The following is a 25,837-nucleotide window of genomic DNA, read 5'->3' on the forward strand; positions in this document are numbered from 1 at the left end:
CCTTGCTGGGCAGGCAGCTAGTTCCAGGTTGATTTTTTTTCCCAGTAATTTAGAGCAGTATAATGTAGTAAAGTCTCTTACCTTTACTGTTTTTCCTCTCTTTTCATACATAAGCTCCTTCTTCAAGAAACAGCAGTCCCTGAGCTCACAACTGGATAATTAGTTTCTGTTCATACTCCTTCTGTTCATACTCCTTCAGCTTTTCTTGAACTACTCATGACAGATTGGGGATTTCCTGTCCTGAGTGAAAGTTTGCCTTCTACTTCTTTGTGTATTTGGAATGTCTTCTTTAGAAGAAGTAATACCTGCATACTTCAACTTGAAACCAGAACCATAATGAATTTTGTCGTATGCTGGGGAAAGTTCCCAAAAGCCACCTTTAGTACACTTGGGTTTGGAAGCTCATTTGCCTGCTCTTTCCTCACGTGGTAGGCTTCTGCTCCATGCAAATCTAGAATGAGTGGGTTATGTTCAGAGATTTCTATAACGATAACTGGTGGAGCACCAGGCTTTTAAGGCCATTATAATTTCATTATTTACCAAATATGCAAGGTAGTGATGTTCAGTGTATTTTTTGTGGTGAAATAAAGTGAGCTGGCTTGGTATACCTTTGTGGCCAAAGTCATTTGTGCTTGTTTTCAGGAGCTGAATAAGGCTTCCTCAAAAAGCTGTCAACAGCAGCAAAGACACCAGTATCTTTCCTTTGGAGGCTTGAGGGTGCAGCGCTGCTTTCTGTTATAGCAGACAATTTTTTCTGCCACTTTTGAAGTTGGAAATAGGATTTTAAAAAGAAAAATTATTGTACTGTTCTTTTAAAATTGGTGAGTTGAAGATTTAATTGCATTCTGACGTAAAGAATGGAAAATAAAATGCTAATGACACACAGGAAGCAAGTTCTGACAAGATGGGGTCTTTGGCTGTTGTCTTATGGTCCTGTTCACAAGAATGCTTTTTGACTCACAAATTCTGTTTAAATTGTAGGTATTTTTTTAATATACCATGAGTTTGTCACCTTGCTACAAAATAAATTTAAAGCTTCAATACAACAAGCTTTAAGAGGTCTCATTATATATTTTAATTTTTAAGACTGTGAAAAAAAGGTCATGGAATAATGTATGTATTAGTACATATTAGTCCATTTTTTAGAAAGTAATATAGCATTTTCTTCTAAATGCATGCAGTGTTCTTAAAATACCACGTGGTTCACTTTTATACAAGAACTGTGTGTAGTATTTCTTCTAACAACAGCAGCATCTATCACATATATACATTCACCTTTCATACACTTATTCATTCACATTTCTTATTTCAGTTATGATGGTTACTGTGATGAGTTGGATTTTAGATACTATTTTACCTGTGTGATAGCACTAGATAGAAAATGAATTGTACCCTTGGTGGGCAGCAGTTTATAAAACTTCTCTCTCTGCTAATGGAATGCTGATGCACAGTAAATGACTTGTGCATATACAAAAGACTGTATTAACGTAGTGTGGCTAATAGTTGAGCTTTGAAATATCAATTGGACTAGGGAAATTTATGGAATTTGGGTTTAAAGTGCATCTTTTAGAGAGTGACTTGGAAATTCCTGTTTTGCTTGATGCTGTTCTCAGATAACTTCAGAAACTTCAAATAGAAATTTGCTTTCTGTGGTTTAGTGCTTGTGTCTGATATGCTGGAAACCTAACTAAGATGTACAGTGCTACCTGTGTATGGTACAGTGCTGTGGGATGTTGGAGGTTGCTGCTGCACTGGGATGTAGAAGAGGGCAGTGAATGTGTAATAGTTAAAAGCGAGGAGGAGAGGTAGAAGTTTCTAGAAGGGCAAGAGTCTGTCCAAAGCTATTGCCTGTCCCTGATGCCTGCCCAATTTAGACAATCTCATCAAATCTGCAGATGACACAGAATCAGGGAAGCAGTTGACATGCTTGAAGGCAGGGCTGCTGTTCAGAGGGATCCAGACATGAATTTAGGAAAACCAGCAAGGGCAAATACCAGTTTTGTCCCTTGGAATGAGGAATTGCTGGCAGACACACAGTCTGGGGCCTAATGGGTTTGGGAGCAACTCTGCTGAAGAGAAGTTGTGGGTCCTGGTGGGCAGCAAGCTAAACATAAGCCAGTTTTGTACTCTGGCATCAAGCACAGTCAACAGCATCCTGGGCTGCATTAAATAGCCTACAGATTGAGGGAAGTGGTAACACTCCTTTACCTAGCACCCATTAGGCCACATCCAGAATACAGCATCCCATTTTGTGGATGGAACGTGGATTGTGTGTAAAAGAAATACATTGATAAACTGGAGCAGGTTCTGTGGCTGTGGGAACTGGAACACATGCCCTGTGAGGAGATGCTCAGGGAGGTGGATTTGTTCAGCATGGAGAAGAAATTATTGGGGGAGGGGAGCCTTCGAATACATACGAGGAGGTTGTCAAGAAGACAGAGCCAGGCCCTTCACAGTGGTGCTTGGTGGGGAGGACAGGAGAGAGTAGATGGGACTTGAAATGAGCGTTTCAGGCTGGGTATAAGGAAAATCTTTGTCGCTAGGGGAGTCAAGCAGTGGAGCAGATTGCTCATGAGCTTGTGTGGTCTCTGCCTTCGAGGTTTTCAGGATCCCACTGGCAAACAGCCTTGAACAACCTTCTCTGACCCCACAGGTGGCCCTGCTTTGAGCTGGAGATTGGAGTCAAGAACTCCTGAGCTCCCTCCCAGCTCAAGTGGCTCTGCAGCCTGACCTTAGGACAAAGCTTGGTGCCAAAACTGAACTTACTTTTCCCTTATTTTTTAGTATATGGTTATAAGCAAATGGTTTAGCCTCTTCAGTGTGTCAGTTACCTTCTATAAAATGGAGGTAATGCCTACTTGTATACCTCAGTGGTGTTTCAAGATAAGATACATGAAAGACTATGATATTTTGGATGCTTTGGCAAAGTAGGTGTAGGCAACGAAGCGGTTAGGCCTTTAAAGTCTGCCTAAGAAGCTGACAGAGAAGTATCGTGCATCTTCTCAAGCACTAACTGTGTAGTCTTGGGAAGCTGTTTTCTGTGGGTTTACTCCACCATATATGTTTTCTCTCTGTGCTGCCAAATAATAAATTGATCACCTTAAAAGGTAGTCAGCTGCAAAATGTGTAAGTGTTAGCAACGGTTCCAACAGCAGGCTCTCTATATGCTGCTGCCAATTATGGTAACATTTGTCATATTTTCCTAGTTAATATTTTTCTTCCTGCTATGGTGGTTGTTTCTGTGGGCTTCTTGACAGAAGGGAAGCAAACTTAGCTGCCTTTACATCAGGAGTACTGTACCCAGTTCTGCCCTGTGCGTCAAACGTACAGCTAATTGATGGTTAAACTGAGAAGCCTCTCTCTCCCCTCCAGCTTTGGTGATCTTTAGTAAAAGATTTGCAGAGCTGTCCTACAGTTTTCAAACATAAATAAGGAATTGACCTCTTTTAAAAAGAAAAAAATAGTATCCATTGGATGAGGTACGAAAAATTACTTTCATTTTGTGGCATTTCAACTTATAAAGAGTCGTTTAGGTAGCATTAGAAGAGACAGAAGTTTTAAGAAATCTTAGAAGCTTGAGATTTAGAATATTCTATAATACCTTTTTTTAACTGTTTCTTCTTTTTCTTCTCCCTCTCCACCTGCTTTTTCTTCTGCAGGAAATAAAAAAGGACATGAAGAAAGAAAATACTGCCAACAAACCACCAGAGAAGCCTATAAATGAAGTTTCCAATGGAAGCTCTTTACCGTTGTCTGAGACAATTATTAGAACCAACAAAAAAGGTATAGTATATGGAAGTTTTAATGTAGATCTGCAGACCTTTAAAAGAACAATATGTAAACCTTTCTTGTTTTCTAGAAATAAAGCTATAGTCTATTTAACTGTAAAGGTATAGCAGGAATAATAAAAATAATCTCATTGTCCTTTTAAACTGGCATATGGCTGCATGTATTATGTCTACTATTTCCACATGAATTTGCACAGACACCCCTTTCTTCTTGAAGAAATCATTCCTAGATACATTTAATTAAGGAAAGCTGTATGAGGGGATTACTAAAGCTTATTAAAGTAAGGAACTGACAGCTTGTATCTATGGAGGTTTTTGCATAGTGATGTCAGTCCACATTCATGTATTCATGTTCTGTCTGGGACAGAGACTGGTTACTGACACAGAACTTAAAGGCTGAAAACATAAAGTTAATGCATTAGTTTCCTGGGGAGTGTCTATCACTGTCTTCTGTTTCAGACTGGAATGTGTGCTCTTCATGTTTGGCTTGATTCCCAATGCAGATTCCTATGTAGGGTTTTGAGTTACTAAAATGAGAGCCTCCAGATCTTCTGTCTCTTTCCCTAGCTCTCAGTCCTGCTCTCAGAAACATTAGAACGAAACAAAAAATTGGCAACATAAAAGCTGGATTTTCTTTAGGTTATGTTTATACTCCCATTGGTTTGTGGGAGGACAATTGGCTATGTGCAAGAGAGGGACTGTATTTTTTCCCAGAGTATTCACTGGACAGTTTCTTGCTTGCTGTCTTATACAGAATAATCTGCTGTCATTAATCATTGCTGTAATGTGATTTCAACTTTGGCATGTCTTCTATACTGTTAGGACTATGCATATGGAAATTTCCTCTTCTGTATTATCAGTGAATATTGTATTTGAGCTGCAGTTTGACCAGAGGTCTTAAACCTAAGGTTTGCAACTGCAAGTGGGGAAGATTTAATAATTTCTGCAAAATGTATGCCTTCCTTTAAAAGGCAAGGGGGAGTAACCTCCGCCTCTTTTGCAAGGATTGATGTCCTCTGAAAGAAAAAATTGGAAATAAATCTCAAAAAGCTTTGTCTTTTGAGTTTGCAATGTCATCTTGAATATGGAGACACATCCAACATTTCTGCTTTGGGTCATAGGTTTTTCAAGCAACAGCAGAATTAAATTACCAAGAATTATTCTTTTTTCATGGCTGCTATACAGAACCATATGAGTAGTTGGGAAATTATCTAGGGACCAAGTCTGTTCCATATTGCTTCAGCTGCTATTTGGAGAAGGCTAATAGCTGCAGCAGATGCAGAGGTTCGGTTCAGTCACAAGGGGATAACACTCCTAATATACTTGGAGCACAGGCTTTCTCCTCTTCCCTCTGGCTCAGAAGCTTTAAAGGATTCAGGAGATAAAGTTCTTTTTTTCTGTCTGTATCTGGAGTATACAAAACTTTATTGAAAGGAGAGAAGCAAAGACTAACGAGAAGATCTGTGGCTTGAGGAAGGGGGTTAGGTTTCAAAATAGCAAGATGCCTTATTAGGATGTTAGTGCATTGGATTTCATTGGTGGGGATTGAATATCTCATGGCTACCTCTACAAAGTGTCAGGGTTAGCAAATTTTTCATTTTGGCTGCTTCTCCACCGCTGTTTCCATTGCTGCAGAGCAAGCAGTTGCAGCATGCCATACTCTAGCAGTGTAGCTAAGGATACATAGAGCATAACAAGGCCAAGAGAGCTTTCCCTCTTTTTTTTCTGGAGTCAGTTTGAGCGTGGTGCCACAGTAGCCTTGCTTACAGCTAAGCGAGTAGTTACTGTTGTGTGCAGTAATAGTCTTCTAAGATGTATGTTTCAACTCTCCTTCTGGAAAGTATTGCAATATTTTACTGAAGAGGGAGTCCTAACTGCCACAGCGAGTATTTTCTTCAAGTGTTCTTGTGCTGCAATTTTTATTAAACCCTCCCTCAATCTCTCTACTGATCGTAGAATACGACTTGGCCTGAAAAATGGTACTTTCTTTTTTTTTTTCTTATTGTTAGGAAGTGAGAAAGAATGGGATGCATCTAAAGGTCTTTAGGCGCTGGTCAGTAGTAAAAATAGTAGGCAGTAGTATTTATTTGCTTGGGCAATGTGATGTTGCTGCTTGGAACTTCAGAGCAGATTCAGTGACATAGGATTGAAGCATTCTGTGCTGGTCCATTGTTTCTATCACCAAGATGATGATAAGTGTTTGTGTTTTTCTACTGATGTGGTGTTGTGTTGCATAGTTTTACTACTCAACTTGCTTTGCCTAACTTAAGTGTCAGCATTTTAGCAGGCATTTACATTTTGAGCAGAAGAATCTTGGCCTCTTCTGGCTTGTAGAGAGTTTTTCCTTCAGGAATATTGACAAATGTCCAGCAGTGATATTCAAGGAAAATAGCTAAATTGTTCGTAAGAAACATCTAAGTAGCTAAGAGGAAAAGAATGGATTTCTGAACAAAGAAGGTATTTAGGATCCAACTTCATATAACTGTTCATGCTAATTATTTTTAAGTGCCATATTGAAATTTGGGGTTCTTATAATAAAATCAGTGTAAATTGAAATGCCTTTTGTGAAAGCTTATTTCATCAAGTAAGTAATGAATATTACTACTTTGTATTACAGATGTAATCTAAGAACAATTTAAAGTTGGTGTAATGCCACTGGTAGTAGCCTACCTGGGTTAGTACTGCCATTACATAGTGAGGGTGGCAACTGGTTGTGGTATTAATTGCTGTAGGTCCCTATCTGTCAATCATTCAGGTTTTTGTTAGAAAGACCAGGAGAAGATGGAAGGATTTGACTCTTGTCAGCTTCTCACTAGGGACAGTAAAAATGGAACATTTCCAATCCTTTAATGTTTCTTGCTGACCACAAATACTAGTGACCTAGTGGAAACAACTGGTAGGAATGACTGCTGTGGTGGGCATAATTTAGGAAACTTTTACACTTGGCCTTGATGTATTTGCAAGAGTTAGTATTTGTAGGTATTTACTGTCTTTACAGGGTAGAAAGTATGATCTAGAAGTTAGGACTACATTTAAGAAATAATGGGTTTATTTTCTAGGTCTGCAACAAAGTCGCTGTGTAACTCCTGCTAAATCACTTAAACTGTTGGCCAAATTACCACACTTTAATTTCCAAGATCAGGTATCTTAATATGTATTGATTTTTCAGATAGGCAGAGGGATTTTTTTTTTCTAGTTTATTGCTGTGGCATATCCAAATTTATTCATAACCTCCAGGTATTTCAGATGTGTCTGCCTCAGGCTGCTTATTGGCAAAACCTAGGTTTATACCTGCCTCATAAAGATGCTGAGATCTGTTATAGCATGGTAGCCATGGCAATTAACATCTAGGAAACCGAGCATTTTAATATAGCATTCTAGTGAGTTTGTGCTTCACTTCCAAAAGGCTCAAAAAAGGACCATTCGCTTCAGCGTAGAGGTGGGTTAAGGAAACGTAAAGTCCTTGTGTGTCCCCCGACAGTTCCCAGGGCTGCAACAGCAACAGGCTAGGCTCTAATGGATGCTTGAGGTGCTGCATTATCAGCCCCTATCTAGGGAAAAAAGCTGTGGCACTGAACGACCTGTCTGAAGCTGTGTGAATGTCAGCTATGGTTGGCTTGTATATCTATTGAGAGGATCTGGGAGGGATCATTCTTTTGCTTTTTCCTACAGTTGATATGCCAAGAAAATCCTTTCAATGCCAGGTGTGGGTCTTTTAGTATATCTTTTCACTGCTCCAGGATTTTTAGTTGGCATGTAGAACTATTGTTCTAAAACTTCTGAAAGTTGACTTTAAAAAAAAAAAAGGTAAAATTTCTTTTTTTTATTTACAATTGGCATTGTTGTGTCCTGGTAGTATACGGTTGGGAAAGCCTTTTCTTCCATGAGAACATTTTCAGATTGTTCAAAGAAAGCAAAATTATTGCTATTGTTACTGTTATTTAAGAAATGTAAGAAAATTCGTCAGGTCTTGGAACAGGAAAACACTGGATGATATCTTTTTTTTTTTTTTTTTCCTTTCTTAAATGTTTTTTCAACATGGTGAAATTCCATCTTTTCTAAGTTAACTTCAAGATCTAAAACCAGATCTGAATTCGTGCAACTGTTGCATATCTATCATAATTTCAGTACAATCTTCATCCAGGTATAAAGGGATTGCATGCAAAGAGCTTAGCTGTTAAATGGCTATGGCTTAGTTGAGGATATTTTTTCTCTGAATTTTGAGTATCCTATTTTAAAATACCCTATTCCTTGCACTATTATATGTATGTGTGGAGCCCATACATATAGGATGGAATAGGAGCCCACTTGCATAGGCCAAATTGCAGAACTGCAGTTGACAGGCTGTGTTTTATAAATAAACTAGCAACATCGTTAAACAAGTAAACATATTTGAGGAAAAGATATATCGCCTTGCCAGATGTATTTATTTTATATAAACTGTAAATTCAGTCTGCATTGAGGTTATTCAGGCCAGCAAATCTGGAACAGCTCATTGTGTGTTACATGTTCTTAATCAGAGCCAACCACTGAAAGCAAAGAAATTTTTTTTTCTAGTTCTCTTGAGAATTATTTATTTTACCTTCCACACTACATTTAAATAATGAAAAGAACTTGCATTCTATCCTAAAAGGGAAAGGTTTGTGAAAGTAGATTTAATGATATAATAAGTTTATGTTATGAATAGTTAACAAGTCTATTATATAGAAACCTGAGATTTAAGTCCATTTTTGTAAATTAGAGAAATGGTGAAAGTATTTTACAGGAAAAGTGCTTCACTGTTGAATAGCTTTTTGATGATTTGAATGCAAAAAGACATCCCATTTATTAATGGGATGAGCAATGGCGACTCAGTGTATGAGTTGTGTCAACTCTGAGTTTTATATCAAGTGATGTATGTAAGCTATGATTCTGGTCGTATTTTTCAACAGAAGGGCAAACCTCAAAATTTCCTCCATAAAATCTTGTATTATAAACCTAGTGCAAATGACTGCTTCTGTCATGTGCCAGTCGCGTTTGATGAGGTGTCTGACCCTCAGTACGCTCAGCTTTGGTTTTCCTTTCAAACACACGGAGTTTGGAGGCATTGATCTGTCTTTGGGTTGGGTTATCTTTCTGCTGTTTATACGTTTGGGCCTTCTCCACAGACAGGCTTTGGTGTTCTCTTGCAAATACTGCCAACTTCAGAGAAATTATAGCTAGCATGGAAAAAAAAAAAAAATCCTTTTCATTTTTAAGATCAGCTAATTGGTGTATAATCAGTATACAGTTTACACAAACATGCACAAGAACATACTTCTCAGCCTATTAAGGCTAAAATGTGCGTACAACATATGACACAAACCCAAAATGAGACATAAAGAATTAATGGCACAGGAAACTCGAATTCAGCAGAATATTTATTCTTTGAGTTTAAACACTGTATCTTCATATGCATAAGTAGTGCCTCAGATAATACACATTTCCTTTAAAAGTATTGTTTCTTGAAAATAACTGCTTGGATAATTTTTACCCTCAGGTAAGCTACACCACACTGAAAGGCACTGCTTTCAGTTCAGAGAGGCAGGAAAAGGCACTGATTTATGCTGTACATGTGGGTGGCAGCCAGAAAAAAACTCGTGTATGTGTGTGTGATTTGTAGTGGTTTAACAATTTTTTTCTGGAGGCAGGCAAGAGGGACTTTTTCCCATGCTAAAGGAAAGATCTCTGGTTGGTAAAGTTCCCTTTTGATTATTCAAAACTGTATATTATTTCATGCATGCAGTAGAGGATACATGGAAAAACAATTCTAATATTTTAGTTTCATGATTCTTCTGATGAAAAATAGTTCTTAGTAGTGTGAGGGGACACTTCAGGTGCATGCAATATAGCTGATTTCAGAGCTGAAGAATAAGATATGTTCAGAAGAGGGGTAATTCTCTAATCTGTGAACATCCTTCCTTGCATCATGGGACCATGCTTTTGGCTTCAGTATCCTCTCGTATAAATACATTTATATAGTAAGGGAAATCATAAAACAGTGCAGTTCAAAATTATTGCATTACCTGCCTGATGCCATAAAATGAGTTTAGTTCTTTTGGGTTTTCTCTTGTAGTTGTAACTATAGTGTGAAATCTGCCTAAAATAGGCTTATTCTGTAGAACAGGAATACAGAGGTAGGTGGTACCATTGTTCAAAATTTGAGATTAGTCTGTTGACTGTTGACATGATTTATTTATTGTTTTTGTCTGGAAGAAAGATCTCAATGCTGTCTTCTTGGCAATAGTGGAATGGGGGCTCACTCATTCTTTTCAAAGCAGATCTTTTTTTTGAGTTGTATTTAAATAATGACAATCTATTTTAACTCTAAACTTTTTTCTATGTTATAGTCATTTGCTGCCCTGTTTTTCAGTTAAGGTTTCATTATCTGTCCAGATTTCAGTAGCTTATTCCAGTGAGAAAATTTATTTTCCTATTATTTACTGTGCAGTGCCCCCCATCATCTTTTTATCCTAAGCATCTACCCTTTCTTTTAAATTACTTCTTCCAGGTACTTTGCAAAATGCACGAATGCTGAGCCCTGATGTAGCTGCTGCAATTTTGCATAGTTGGATCCAACCGCTGGTGTGGGATCCTAGTGAGTATTGTGAGGCTCTGTGCAGGAGCAGCCTGTAGAAGTTGGTTGTAGAAATCCCTCTTGGTTTGAATTGTAATTCCAAGTTCGTTGTATCTGGGTATGTCCTGGTTTCATCATCATCTCTTTGCCTGGGTGGCTGTCTTCTTGTGTGTCATATGTTTAGCTCTAGGAATCCTATTTATGGATCATGCTGTAAAAACACTGAACAAAAATAGAGCCACTACAGCAAGGAGCTAACTATATATACACCTGTGAGTGTATATATATATGTATGAAACAAGGCAACAGATAACAAAAAAAAAAGAATACAAGGGAACATACATTATTTGGATGATTGCTATTGGGCTAAATCTGGATCTGCATTTGGAAATTGGGAGGGCAGTATGGAGAAAACTGTGATAACGCTGTATTTAAAATTTAACGGGCGCTGTCAGTTACTAAATGCTAGAGCCATTCTTGTTAAAGTAGCAACAGCAATGAGTTTGAAATTTTCTCTTGTCTTAAAGCTGGTTTCCCTATCACAAAAGAAACTGTTTATTTTTCCACAAGCTTCTGCAGAGAATTGTCTCCCTGCTGCCAGCAGTTCCCTGCTTCTCACTGCCATAGGAGAAGTCACTTGGCACCTAGTAAGGCCTAGCTGCCTTTGATGTGTGTCGCTGACCTTCTGCCTCTTGACTGTAACTGTGTCTGTCTCCTTTAGCCTTTCATCTGGGCAGTGTGGGATTTTTGAGAACAGCATGACTAACTTGATTTGCAAATTAGCAGACCAGCCTTTCTGCCCTGACCCTGCTCACAACGTTCTGTGGTTAAGGAGTGGCAGAAGATGGGTAGGGTGGCTTACCTGAAACTGAGCTTCAAAATGAGTCGTTGGGGTCTCTGTACATTTCCCAGTGCTTTAGCCTGGGGTATCTACACCTTGTATTTGGCAGCTCTGGTAGAAGAGAGACAGACTTCCTAATTCTGTGATAGAGACAATGAAAGCAAAGGAGCAATGCAGGAACACATCTGTGGAATATAAAACATAACCCTATCTGGAATGAAAATTTGGGGTCAAGAGAGTGTACTTTGTGTAAACTAATATCTTTTCCGTGACCTCTGAAACTTTGCCAGTGTACTTTGAACTGGGTCATGAATGCTTGTCTTGTAATTCCTGGAGTTAATCTTGATGAATTTGTAACTGCTAAGTTAAGCATGTCCATTTAAGTGTGCTCTCACACTGACAGGCAGATCCTTAGTTCAATGATGCTTTATCTTTGCTTGCTTGGATGGTGGGTGGGATGGTGCTGTGTTGCTATATGGGGACAGGGATCTGGTGTTAGCCTTCCCTGTTGGGCTGGAATCAAGGCTGCATAGGTGTTATCATGTTTCCCCTGTTGCCTGTAGGTAGTGATAAGCATGAGCCATGCTATGCTAAGTTAGGGCTCTAATCAGCATGCTGAGGCAGTTGGAGATTCCTGGCTCCTGTGACAACCATAAAACCTTTAAATGATTCTGGTGTTGTAGGTGAGAAGCAGGGCCTGTCAACAGCTCCTTTTGGTCTCCTTCAAATTGCAGTGTCATGTGACATGAATTGAAGACCTAAATTATTTATATAAATTATTTGTCTGAAAGTTTGTTCTTAACCCAGTAAAAGCACCCCTCTGTAAAGAAGATTTTTGGACGTAGGTGGAAGTTTAGTGTAAACGTATGCCTTTGTACTTTTCTGTGATTGTATTTGTTTTAAAACAGCTCCATACTTGTGCTCTCTGCATTGGGATAGAGTGACTTGTTCTGTTGCTGTTGAATCATTTCAGTGCAGGAAACTTTCTGACTTCTGTCTGCTTGGACCAGAAGGAAACTACAATCATTATTCAAGAGCTTCCTCTTCTGACAGAATGGTATTTATAAACCCAAGTTGAGATAAACTTCTGCAGACAGTGGCAAGAATGTACACACGAAAGGAAGGACTGTCACTGCTTTGGTGGTTTAGGAGAGCTTAGCAGAGAGTTTTGCTTAGAAGCATGCTGTGGGAGTGACCTCTCTGAACCAGCTGCCAGCCTGGGTTTTGGTTAGGAGTGTATCTGTGGAGGGGACTTAACTCTGAATGCACTTTGCACAGGTATTTTTTACCTGTTCTCTTGCCTTACTGCCTTATTTCCTTTCCCGTGTGCACGTATGCCACATCTGCAATACTTTAAGCAAAGCTTTGCTGTTTGCTGCAAGTGACAAGAAACTATGAAAGTATTGTCCATAAAGCACATTGTTTGTGCTGGTTTATGATCTGTGACAGATTCTATGAAACATTTTACTTCCAGGAATTGATACAGGTTTTAAAAACTTTCTTCTGGTAAAGTGACATGCCTGGCATGAACTTGTCACTGCATTAATTTTAATTATTTTTCACATGCAGTGTGAAATAGTTTGATTCATCTGGTTAAAAGCCCCTGAAGTTAAGGATGTTTGCTTTGCTATAACGAGATTGGAAAACCACATAGAGGTATCCGTGTTCATAATACATGGCTTGGATTATTCTGAGTAGGATGGCATTGTTAGCTATGTAGGCTTTCATTTTCAGATTCCTATGTTATCTAGGTGCAGTGACTTGCGTAACAACGTAATATATCTGCAAAGGTATAATTCTTGTTTCCACTGGCATGAAGTTTTCCCACATTTTATTCATTGAATACTTCATGCATGTTTTGTCTTATTTCAGAATTTCCTCTTTTACAGTCTATTCCACCATTTTCAAGGTGCTTACAACATGGGAAGTTGTGCTGTTGTTAGTGGTGTGTTGCTATGTGTTGTACTGTTTACCATGAATTTTTATTCTCTTGCTGCTTTCTAATGTTATTTCACAGTTAAGATGCACCAGTAGTTTGCAGTAGTTCCTATTCTGTATCTTTTTGCATTCCTTTTTCAATTATAAATACATGCTTGTGCCTGTTTCTTGCTTGTTGTTAATTTGTACTATCATCCTCTTTAAAAATTCAAAGCATGTTGCTGATGATGGTTAGTTTCCAAGCTCATTGGTAGGGTGGTTGTGCTTGACAAGGGAGTGAAACATGGAAGTGCTGACAAGTGGCTGATTGCTGATTCTTGGCCCCAAGCACAAGATTACGATATGAAAGATTGCTATTATTGTCTGTCACACAGCAAGAGCATTATTTCCTAACTTCAGCACCGACTTTATTTAGAAACTGAAGCAGAGGCTGAGCAGAGGTCCTCATGGTGAGAAGTAGCTCCCTGCAGATGCCCAAATTAGCTGGGAATGAGTGTTGAAGTCAGCAGGAGTGTAGCGCCACTAGTATGGTCCTCTGCTTGGGCTGCATCGCCCCAGTGATGTCCCTCATGGTTTTAGCTGTTATATATGTTACTATAGCATCTGTTGTAGCTGCATCTTCATAAATCTGCCACTCTACTCCACAGACTACTCCAGAGAGCACTGGCACCTGCAAGTGTCCCAGGCCACCATGACAGCATAAAATACATCTGCTTCCCCCCAGAAACACTTGGCTGCTCCAGAATCTGTTTCTGATACCGTTTTCTCTAGCAAACAGATTTCATCAGCATTGTACTTGTACAGTGCTCAGTCTGGCAGTGTATTCATTGCTCAGATTTCCTGAGTAGTGCACTATAGTAGGTGGCAGGGACAACACTGTGTTTGGATACCAAACAGGGTACAGTAGCATCCCAGCTGTGCAGTACCTTGAATTTAAATTATACACGTTTATGCAGTTTTTGTTTTTTTGTTTGTTTTTTTTTTTATACTGTATTTTCCATGCATTCCTGGACTTCAGGAGAACACACTTTGGCCTCTTTGGGGATCTGCTTGGTAGAGTACCATGGGATAAAATCCTGGAGGGAAGAGGGGCCCAAGAAAGCTGGTTAGTATTCAAGGATCGCCTCCTCCAAGCTCAGGAGCTATATATCCTGAAAGTCAGTTAAAAATGCCAGGGGGTCTGCATGAATGAACAAGGAGCTCCTGGACAAACTCAAATACAAAAAGGAAGCCTACCGAGGGTGGAAGCAAGGATGGGTAGCCTGGGAGGAATACAGAGAAATTTTCTGAGCAGCCAGGGATCAGGTTAGGAAAGATAAAGCCCTGATAGAATTAAATCCAGCCAGGGACATCAAGGGCAACAAAAACCCCCTTCTATAGGTATGTCAGTGATAAAAGGAAGACTATGGAAAATGTGGACCCTCTCTGAAAGGAAACAGGAGACCTGGTTACCCAGGATGTGGAGAAGGCCGACGTACGCAATGACTTTTTTGTCTTGGTCTTCATCAGCAAGAGCTCCAGCCTCACCACCCATGTCACAGAAGGAAAAGGCAGAGACTGGGAGAATGAATAACCACCCGCTGTTGGAGAAGATAAGGTTCAAGATCATCTAAGTAATCTCAAGGTGCACAAGTCCGTGGAACCTGATGAGATGCATACACAGGTTTTGGGAACTGGTGTATGAAGTGGCTAAGTCACTATCCGTTGTATTTGAGAAGCTGTGGAAGTGCAGTGAAGTTCCCACTGACTGGAAAAGGAGAAGCATAGCCTCCATTTTTAAAGAAGGCAAGAAGGAAGACCTGGGAAACTACAGGCTGGTCAGTGCCACCTCTGTGCCTGGCAAGATCGTGGAGCAGATCCTCCTGAAACTATGCTAGGGCACATATTCCTTTCATTTTGAATAACTTTAAATGCTGTATTTTTGTATTTCCCTACTTCATTTAGTACCATGTGTACCTTGTGTAGACTTCTGTGTAGACTCCTGCCAGATTCCAGATGTCCCTGATCTATATAGTCTGGTATCTAGCTCTGCAAAAGCTGCAAGATGCAACATCAGCCATTATTGCTTCATTTTGCAACTACAATCATAAGACTTCGTATTTTTTTCAGGCCTAGGAATTCTCTGTTAGACTGCTGAGTCAGCATAGTGTTATCCATTTGGCTGCATGGTGGGCCAGACAGGGAGAATGATCGAGGTTAACATTAGACTAGAAAGAAAAATGCAGAGGTTGTTTTTAATAGCTGGCCAGTTCACTGCCTGCTTCCTCACACCGCTGCAAGAGCACTCGATCTGACAGGATGGCAAGGAGTGTTGCAGGAGCTGGGAGAGGCAAAGGGAGCAGCACTGCTGCCTTTATTTGGTTGCAGATTAAAATAATCCTAAAAGTGCTAGGGGAGAGCGATGGTTTGTCGGGCTTTTTCATGGTCAGTCAATTAAATCAGCTGCTATCAAAACCAGACATGCCATCTTGTCACTTTTTTCTTGTGTTAGGGAGCTATATGGCTTGGTTAGTGTCCCAGAGAAACACCGCTGCAGTTGTATACAGAGTATTTCTTATACAGAACCCTTCTTCTCTCCCCACTCTTCATCTTGTAAATCACAGAATGATTTTGGAGGTGGATTTCATTACAAACACAGCTGACTCGAGCCAGAGGCCTATTTATTCACAGCTTTTAACTTTCAGGAAGTAACCTTTTACTCATGTAGCAAGTGTAATGGAAAAGACAAGAGGAACTTGACAGCTATTTTTAGGAAAAGAGAGTGATTATCCCAGCAAAACTAAAAAGAGATGTTGAGACATTACAAACTTTAAACGTAGACAGATTTTTTTTTTATTATTTTAAGATGGAGTTTCTTTTAATGTGTACATCAATTGCCCTGTCTGCTTGAGTAGTCCTCCACTTACATTTTTATTTCTATGGAAATTTATATTCTCCTATGCAGTGTATGATAAACCCACTAAAAAAATGGAAACCGATAGTGCCAGAAAAAATAGCAAACCTGATAAAATGCCTTCAAATGCCCAGAGTGCATTTTAAGCACTTTAAATGATTTTTATTTTAACAAATACAAGTAATACTTTCACAAATGAAAGTGATATTATTGCATAAATTTGTCACCGTAACAGGTGACACAATAGTTTTGTAATAGACTGTAAGATTCAAAAGGAGAGGGTGAGCAGACATGGGTGTACAGATGCCATCAAAAAGGCTATCAAGATGGCAAGGTATGAAACCAGACTACTTGCCTTGCCTGACATCAGAAGTCTGGAAGGCTCTTGTTTAAGGAAACAGAACAAAGAAAGAAAGTAATCTATAAGAAATCACTCAGTTCAACATGGAGAGCTCTAGCACGTTGACTAACATGGCATTTAGGAGTCCTACGCAGCATCCTGGTGAAAAGTTTGTGCTAAGACACGGGGATAGAAGTAGTCTGTGTGAATGCTGCTGTGGGCAAAAAAAGATAAGCATGAAAGAAAAGTCTAGTGGCAGATTCAGAAGGGGATCTTGCGTGCAGTTGCATCCTTGGATGGTGTTAGGAGAGCTGTGCAACTGGATTGCAGGAATTGGTTTATTTGGCAGGAAGTATCATCTTTACACAGATCAGAACTGACATGAAGTTGTCGCTACTCACAGCACATTGTTAGAAGCAGAAATGGTTGTGACCTTAGAGGCAAAGCGAAAGGGTGTTAGGGTGAAGAGTCATGCAAGTATGACATGCCCAGATGTATCATGGAGGGGGAAAATCTGGGTTAGCTACTGGATGAGGGACTTTCAGCAGGCAAAGCAACAGAGGTTTTTGATAGGAAGTTATGTACAGCTTAAAAGTTGGTGTTTGGTACAATGTAGTAAGACCAGGTTATTTCTGTATAGAAATCTTTCAGTGTCTAATTTAAAACCCACTGAAAACTAGCAAAAAGCTGAAATACAAGGTGAGTGAAGATCATTAGAAAGATGGTTGTCAATAGATCCCTTGACTAGGAGACAGAATGTTTAATTTGTTAATCACCATTCTGAAATTTATGTGGGTAGTTACCATGCCACCTGTAGAAAATAGAATTATGGAAATTAAAAGGCAGACAAGCTTTTAGTATAAGGACACAAAACCCAACAAGCACGTGTTCTGCAGTCAGGGTGTAGGAAGTTCTGTGCCAGAAACCTGGGGATTCAGTTGTGAACTGACCATGTCTAGAAGGGGGCAGAGTGATGACATTCCAGTGCGTAAGTTTGCCTGAACTATCTGCCTTCGCTCTGTTCTGGCATTTCCTCACCATTTGTATTGTGAAATTTATTGCTTAATGCAAGAGTGGCACACTGCTCAAGTGGTTATTTTAAGTTTATTTAGAAACATAATGCAAACCACAGCATCTTTGGGACAAAAGGATATTTAATGTGGGAGTGGACAGTTTCTGGCCTTAGCAGTCTCCAGAGTAAAGGAGACAGCTCTTTAGTAGCTATCTCATGATGTAAGGTATTAAACATTATATTAGATTTCCACCTAAGCTTTTCAGTATAAATACTGGACCTAACATTAGGAAACTAACACTACACTGAAGAATACTTTTTGAAATAAATTCAGGGAAAGCAGACAACTGCTTTGCACACAGTACAGAAAGCTGTAAGGATTTTGTTTGCTTCCTTACTATTCTTTTCTAGTTCTTAAACCCCAGAATACAGTGTGGTGGATAGAACTGCTTTTGAAATAAAAATGTAACTGAGTCCTTGGAAGAGTAAAAAACAAATTTGTCATGATATCATGAAACTTCCTTTTTCAAATCCTATAGGAAACTTATTATAAAACTCATTTCAGAATATGAAGGCGCTGATGTGATTTTCCGAATCAGATTTATTAAAAAGTCTAAAATTGATTCTGTTAACATCCTTGTGTTCTAAGACTATTTGCCCTGCATGCCCATGTAAAGGAAGAAAGAGATAAGAAATTTTCTTCCCACTTCAAGGGAAGGGGGTAACTGCAGCCCCCAGGAGTCAGGATACAGTGAGATGGGGTACATAGCCCCCACATCGCTATTCCAGGTGCTGCTCCAGGAAGCCATCTGCAGCAAGTGACTGGCATATGCCCTAACCCCCTTTCTTAGTTTAGTGCAAAGGAGCTGGGCTCAAATACTTGTTTGCATATAAGGGAAGAGAGTCACTCATATTGTCAGGAGAGTGTCATCCTGTGACAATCTGGGGTCAGGGGCAGTAGGAACAGGTAGAGGTTGAGGTGATTAGAAGGCAATGGGTGCAAATCCATAGTTCTTTAAGTTTCATGAATTCTCTTGCTTATGAAAGAACTTTCAGAGGCTTTTGGATGCCCTGTTCCTCATACAAAGATGAAATAATTTACTACTATGCAGATGTACGTAAAAGTTTAACATGTTTCTAGGCACACAAAACAATTTTTTTTTTTCACTCAACTTATGCCACCTTCATCAAAATACAAAGAGGAGCAAAACTGTGGAAGTTTATTTTCCTGGTTTCTGTTTGAGTTTAAGAATAAAAATAAGCAGTAGCTCTGCAGTGGTTTTGGTATTATGATCAAGGTTTCATTTCCCCTTGTATTTCAGTTGCCTAAATGGAAGTCTTACTGGTTAAGAAGCAAGACAGGAATTAAAAGTTCTAAAAAGAGACTGTCTGCAGCTCCCTAGTGAAATGCCAGTGCTCATAGTCTGCAGTTCTTGTATTTGCTGTCTAATCCCAAGTGGCGTTTACTGCAGATATGATCCTAAGGGAGTTCAGTTCAGCCTGGTGAACTAAAGGATGGGTTATACTAACATGAGATTTGTAAACAAGGAAAGGCATCAAATATATGAAATCGAGTTTCTGCAGGTTTGCTGACAGCTTGCACCTAGTTTCAATAATATGCTTTGCTCTCAGCATCTTTGCCTGTCAGAGGCTGACTCACAGGAAGGAGAGTGCCTCAGAGCAGCTTGGTTGGATTTTAGCAGTCAAGCTGTAGACAAGGAAGATTAGTAGCAGAGAAGTGATACAGAATCATGGGGCATAGCCTTAAAATAGTGAGAGCACAGCTGGGGCTGGAAGGCACCTCTAAAGATAGTTTAAGTCAAGCCCCTGCTCTAGTGTGAGCTAGAGTAAGTTGCCCAGGATCATGTCCAGTTGGATTTTTAATATCTCCAAGGGTGGAGACTCCACAATCTCTCTGGGCAGCCTGTGCCAGCGTTTGACCACCCACCCACTTGGTATATATATATTAAAAACAAAACAAACAAACAAACAAACAAAAAAACCCAAACAAGAAAAAAATAAAGGAAAAGCATTAGTTATGTTCCATTAAAAACTAGAGATCCTGGTCCAGTGGAATCCCTGCTTTCTTACTTTTCTGGTTGCTGGCCAAATAGCAAGATGCTGTACAGACAGGAGATTGTAGTCTTGAATGCTCAAGGCACAAGTCGTAAATTATCACAGCATGAAGCCGCCCCTAACCCATGTCTCAAGCTAGTTTCTTAAAATGAAAACTTACTACTCTGTATTTACAAAGACTTTTTGGAGTGGAGTGCTCTATAAAGTGTCACTGTACATGGAAGAAAAAGGTAAACATGGACAGGATAAAAAGATATCAGGAAAGGCTGAGGGGAATGTACTGTGGATGGGGTGAAGCACAGCTGAAAAAGCAAACACGAGTAAATGCTGGTGATAGAGTCCATTAGCGGATGCTGAAAGACTGGAACGTCAAAGAGTTATTGTTGTAATGCAGTGTCAAGCACTGCTCAAGTGTGTCTGCCTCTTGACAGTGCTGTCCTACTAGAGCAACATGTCTAGCACAGGTAACTGTCATGTGGTTAGCTATTTCCAGTAATGCATTGCATCCTTTAACTGGCAGTTTTAAACAGAGAAGTTTCTGAAGCCTTACAAGTATTTCTTTTAAAACCATATAGCTCCCATGCTAAATACAGCCCAGGAAATCAGGGCAGGTGACATGAGTAGAAAAAAACAATTAGTTAATGTATGTTCAAAATTAGAAGACATTGATGGTGCCTTTTTAAAATAAACTGTTCCTATATCACTTGAAATCAGCAGAGAAGCAGTCAGGAGGAGAGAGGGCAGATGATAAATGATTCATTTGCTTGCCTCCTCCTTGAGATTCTTTTCTTTGCCAGCTTGAGATAACAGATGTCTTAAAGATTATGAATTCACAAGAAAATAACAGAAGACAATGGGCAGCCAAGGCAGTATACTGATAGTCTAAAAATTTCATTTCTTTTATTTTATGACCTGTTGCGTCTCAAAATCTAGTAAAGCTCTTGTATCAACAAATGGCTTTGCTCGCAAACATTTTGGTTCAATGAGGATTTCAATGAGGAGAAGTGGTTTGTCTGTATTTGGACTATAATCTTTCTGTTCATTGTGACTCAGCCTTTGGGTACAGGCAAGTCAGCTGGGCATGGGGAAACATGAAGACTGATTGTCTGTTTTGCTATACTTCAAATATAGTGCTTTTTGCAGAACTCTGGTTATTGTTGAGAACCAATTTCAAAGGACACTTGTCTTTTTTAACTGTATGAAACCTTTTAAAGTTAATTCAGAACAGCCTGTATCTTCAGCTTCAGTAGATGGCCATTTCTCTGTGGTCACCATTCACTAGGTGAGATTCTTGCCTTAATATTCTAATCTGTCCAGGGATCGCTATCTTCCACTACCCAGGACTGTACTGAAGATGCCAAAGAATAACCTGAGACATGTTACAGTAAAATTTCTGCAACACAAACTGAACATGACAGCGTATTCTTTGTGGGTTTCTACATTGAGAACACACCGCATTTAAAATATTGGAAAGCGAATAAGGCGTGAACTGATTGCTCTGACTCAGAAAGGGGTTATTTATTTGCTCTCACTATAAGGAAAAGGCTAGATATGTTGGTGAATACTTTGTCATGCATGTGTCTCGCTGTGCTAACTGAAGTGAAAGTGGAAGGACTGACAGTTCTGCAGCGGCTGCCAATACTATGTACTGTAGAAGAAGGGACTGTGTTTGCATAGTCACTCTGGGTTTATCTGCAAGCAAACGTTGCCATGGAGTGCTATGTTCTGTACTGGAAAGGTGGTCTTCAGTTAAATAGACCCTGTGACTCTGTCTTTCTCTATTTCCGCATACAAATTTGGCTTTGTTCACTAAGCTACTTGGAGTTCAGAAGTCTTTTACATGCATACATATCCATCGCAAATTGATTTGCAAGAGCATGTTTAATCTCACGGTGAAGGCCAAATGGTCATCAGATTTGTTGTCATCCCATCTTCAGGTTAAACTTGATCTGTTGAGAAAGGAGATGAAACAGTTCTGTGTTTGCTTTTGCCTCTTGCTACTGAGTCATCATCCCTACCTTACCACACTCTTTTCTAAGTATAAATGCTCTCTTTGTCTTTACAAAAGGTTGTTTAAACTGGAGTTTCAGTGCAGGCTTCACCTCTCGTAGTGGGTTTTAAGATACGAACATCTGTGAGCACAGCAAAATAATAAAATTACAAGATCAGGATCTAAGAGCAGACAAAGAAATGTAATTTACTCAAAAAAAACCCCCAAAAAAACCAAAAAACAAAACCCCAAAAGACTGACAAGTAATAAGTAACTTAGAGCGATATTTCTGTAAATAAAAAAGGTATGAATTACCTCAGAGGCAAATAAGTTATTAAATATTTTACATGCTTCAGCATCTGTCCTCAAAGGCAAAAGATAGTGAATTATGCAAAGCTTTACATATATTTATATTAATCTTTCCTTGCAGCACAAACCTACAGAGTATCTTTCATGTGATGCTTGGTTTAAAATTTTGTGAGATACAAAGTCCTAGATTTGCCTTTTTTTTTTTTTTTGTTCCCCCAACTTAGGTGTTGGTAGAGATTTCTTCTATGCTTAATAGAGGCTTTCTGTATTACTGAATATTACTTTCTATATTACTGAATTTCCTTACTCTCTGGTTTTCAGTAATGTGAGCAGCACACACTTCTTGGAACAGCCAGGGTTCATATTTGTTCCCATGTGCTGCATTTTCTGAAGATATTTAGACTGATATTAGTAGATGATTTAATATTTATAGGTGGCTGTATCAGGATGTAGTGTAGCTCAGAGTAGCTCTACGTTTTCATAACGTACAAAATAATTTTAGCTCTGAGGACAAATATGAGCATTAGGCCGGAAGTGGAAGTTGTCTGTGGCTGCAGCTGTGCTGTGGGGCTATGTGTGAACACAAGGCATGACTGAGAGGCTGCTGGGGGAAATACACTGAAATTCCTTGGTCATGCAAAGACTGCCTATTGAAGTTGCATAATCTTCCTGTTCCTCTTCTCCAAGCAGCATCAAAGATTAACCAGAAAAACCTGCTCTTAAAGCAAGATTCTAGCTGATATTTGTACCTGAAGTAGTCAGGTACAGCACATAATAAAAGGGTTTTCAAAAGTGTTGAACCCTTAGTACTGAAGGAGTCATTGACAGATGCCTTCTCTGTGAGCATGTCTTGTTTCAATTGCTTCTGTGGTTGTCTGCTTGTGTCCCTTTCTACTCTGTGTCAATAAGCTCCCTTGGGTAAGACCAACCTTCCAGTATCATAGCTTCAACATTTGAAGAGGTGTGCAATGGCACTGGAGTATATACTTGAGCATCTCTAAACAAATGCAAATACCATGTTGAGACATTGCAGTGCTTCTGGTGACTGATGAAAATTAAAATATTTGACAACTGCATTTTGTGTAGTATATGTGAAAGTAAAGGTGAAGTCATGAATGAACAGTGGACTGAGATGTCAGAAAGGTTTTCAGGGGCTTACATGTGCGTAGTGCTTAAATGAGAAGCATTTTTATACCGGTACGTCAGAACTGATGGAAGGTAATTGTAGACCCATTATGTATATCTGTGACCATATACAAAGCTGGAATATAAGGTTAAACCTACAATTTTTTAATCCTACTTTCTTTATCTGTATATTGAATAATATTAAAGAATATAGAACAGGAAATATGTTACTGCAAAGTTATTTAGTAATTGTAAATCTTGTGGGTAGTGAAGTGCCAGGAGAATATTATGAAATGTTATGTGTACTTATTTCTGAGTACTTTTACAGTTATGAAGAAGAAGTTACAGAAGAATATTTTATTGTATTGACATTTTTAAGCAGCATGATTGATGCATTAATCACATAGACTTACTCCCATAATTTTTCTGCCCTCATACAGTGTATCCACAAAACACATCCAAGTGTCCTTGGTTTTTTAAATTGCTTTATTTCATTATTGTAAAGACAAAAATGAATCCCTGCAGGATTTCAGGGCGGTTTTTTTCTTGGTCATGCAGGGAAACAGAGTAATAAAGGAGTTGTGAGAAAAAGTAAGTAGGTATTGGGAAGTAAGGTATTGTATAGTTTTGAGCAACAGTGTTTGGTCTGAACACATAGAGGCCAATTATTGTGTCACTTTGTACTGGAATCTTTTCTTGAGGTTTTAAGGTGCTCCATGTTTTTGGATTTCAGTTTATGCTGGCACAGCTCCTGTTCCTCGCTCTTCTGACTGAATCAGCCTTAACTTTGAGTGACTTTTCCTTTTTGCTTCTCAGAAGGCAAGGATTTGGAGGCCCTTTTTGTCTCTTGCTTAATGTTGAGCAATTTCTCTTTCCTTTTCCTTTTTTTTTTTTTTTTTTTTTTTTTAAATGCAGGTGAGGCTTTTAAGATATTCCATTATGTAGTTTGTTGCTGTTTGCCTTGGATGCTTATTTGCAAGAACAACTAGTGCTGTGCTAAAAATTTAACGTTGGAAGAGCTTGCACAAAGTGTTTGAAAGATGTAGAAGCAGGGATCTTTTAGAGTGACTGTAACCTCTTAGGTACTTAAATATCTAAGTATACTTGCAAATCTTTCTCATGTTACTACCTTTTAATTATGTTGGTTATTATGACAAAATTAGGCTTCTAGGGTAGACAAATGGGAATCTCAGTTCTGGAACCAGGGGTTAGTCGTTTGTGATGAATGCAGCAAGGGAGATCAAGTAGTAACTAACAAGCTGTTGGAAGAGACGATAACTCTTATTTAAGTGCTCTGACTGTTCTGTATATAAAAAATACATTTGTCTTTTGGCAACAAGCCTTTTGATCATCTGAACTTTTCTACCAACAATCCTGACCAATTGTAGGTGTTTTTCAGCAATGGAAGGACATGCAAATGCATGTGAAGGTGAAATGAAATGAAATGAAATGAAATGAAATGAAATGAAATGAAACGAAGGTGTAGTCATAAGGGAGAAAAATGCTGCAGACATGCCAGCATCTGGAACATAAGTCAGTGGCCATAGTATAATTTAAAAGTTCTGCCTGTAGTGCTTAAAAAGACATGGAAGTATGTCTGTCTTCTGTCTGTCTGGACTGTCTAGTGAAGTGCAGATGTCTGAGGTTGCCAGAAAGGTACAAGGTGCAATCAGATACTCTAATGAGCACATTTTTTGAGTTTCTACATCACTTGCTTCCAGTTTTATTGGCAATAATTGGAAGCAAATGGCAAATTGGCCATTGGGGGTGGCATAGGAATTATTCAATGATAGTTAATTTTGTTCAATGCAAATCTTACCAGAGAGTTTTACAGATCTTTAGGAATGCATTCGTGTTTGGATAAATGCTCTGAGATGCAACAATGTGATGTTCAATGCTTAAACTAACTTCAGGAGGTGGAATCTTATTCTGTGGTTTGCCAAGCCAAGTGCCATGTTCCCCTTTCTCCAGCACTGAAAAGAGAATGTGTTGCTCACCATGGGAATTTGATTTGTTACTGTTGATATGTGTTGTTAGTTTAGCATTAACGACCACAGTGAAGCAAATCCCTTACCCACAGGGCTATAAACCTTTGGATGTGCCTTATAGCAGAGGATTTTGAGGTATAAAGCCTGCTTTCCATGAGAACTAAATGTATGAGGCAGTAATGAGGGAATTGAACGTTATAGCTTTTGTCTTTTTTGATTAAATACCCTCTTGATAAATTACAGCTTTTTGAATGCATTAGAATCTTGTGAACAAAGCAAAAAAAAAAAAAAAAAGAGTAAAGGAAGAAGACCAAAAGAACATGCGTGTGGCATCTTTTGAAAATGACACTATATTAAAGAACTGAATTGCTGGCAGCCTTCTTACCACGAGCCATCACTCTTAAAAGTTTTTCAGTTTAATTTAGTAAAAATGAATGCTTATAAATACCACAGAGGCTTGTTTAACTTATGAGAACAACTAAGAAAATATGGGAAAATTTCTGTGGCATTCAGTTTCTCACCACTACCAGCTAGAGATGCTGCAGAGTTGGCTAGATGCAGCTATTGCAGAATTTTTGCCTCCCTCTCTTTTCCGACATTGCCTGGGGCGACTTGTTCTACCCCTGCACTGTATATGCAGGCTGGTGACTTGCCAAAAGAATTAGCCTTTTGGTTTGTTTCTTTTTTCCATTTGTTGCTCAGCTTTGGAGGAGTGTGATACATATCTGCCTGATAACAGGAATACTTGTCCTGTACTTGTGGAATGAACTATTCTATGTGGATACTGTGGTACTGTTCATTATTGAGAATGTAGAGCAGTGAATGTTTATTTTCACTTTCATTACTGAGATACCTTTCGGGAAACCTACCTTCTGCTCAGCTATCATAGAACTAATGGTGCCTGGGGCTCCAGAGGGCCAGCAGCGTCAAGAATAATTGATT

At 39.0% G+C, this 25,837-nt stretch overlaps 1 protein-coding gene across 6 annotated transcripts in view; it reads left to right on the plus strand.

Annotated features, from left to right (window-relative positions):
- SH3KBP1 (SH3 domain containing kinase binding protein 1) overlaps nt 1-25,837 on the plus strand; it is a 221,120-nt gene that overhangs the window by 76,895 nt on the left and 118,388 nt on the right. For all 6 annotated transcript variants that reach the window (XM_030476111.2, XM_030476113.2, XM_030476114.2 and 3 more), the window contains exon 3: nt 3,660-3,783. In XM_030476111.2, coding sequence (XP_030331971.1) covers nt 3,660-3,783 — 124 coding nt within the window. The remainder of the gene's footprint in view (nt 1-3,659; nt 3,784-25,837) is intronic.

The sequence above is a fragment of the Strigops habroptila genome, chromosome 2, assembly GCF_004027225.2.
Source record: "Strigops habroptila isolate Jane chromosome 2, bStrHab1.2.pri, whole genome shotgun sequence".
Taxonomy (NCBI): domain Eukaryota; kingdom Metazoa; phylum Chordata; class Aves; order Psittaciformes; family Psittacidae; genus Strigops; species Strigops habroptila.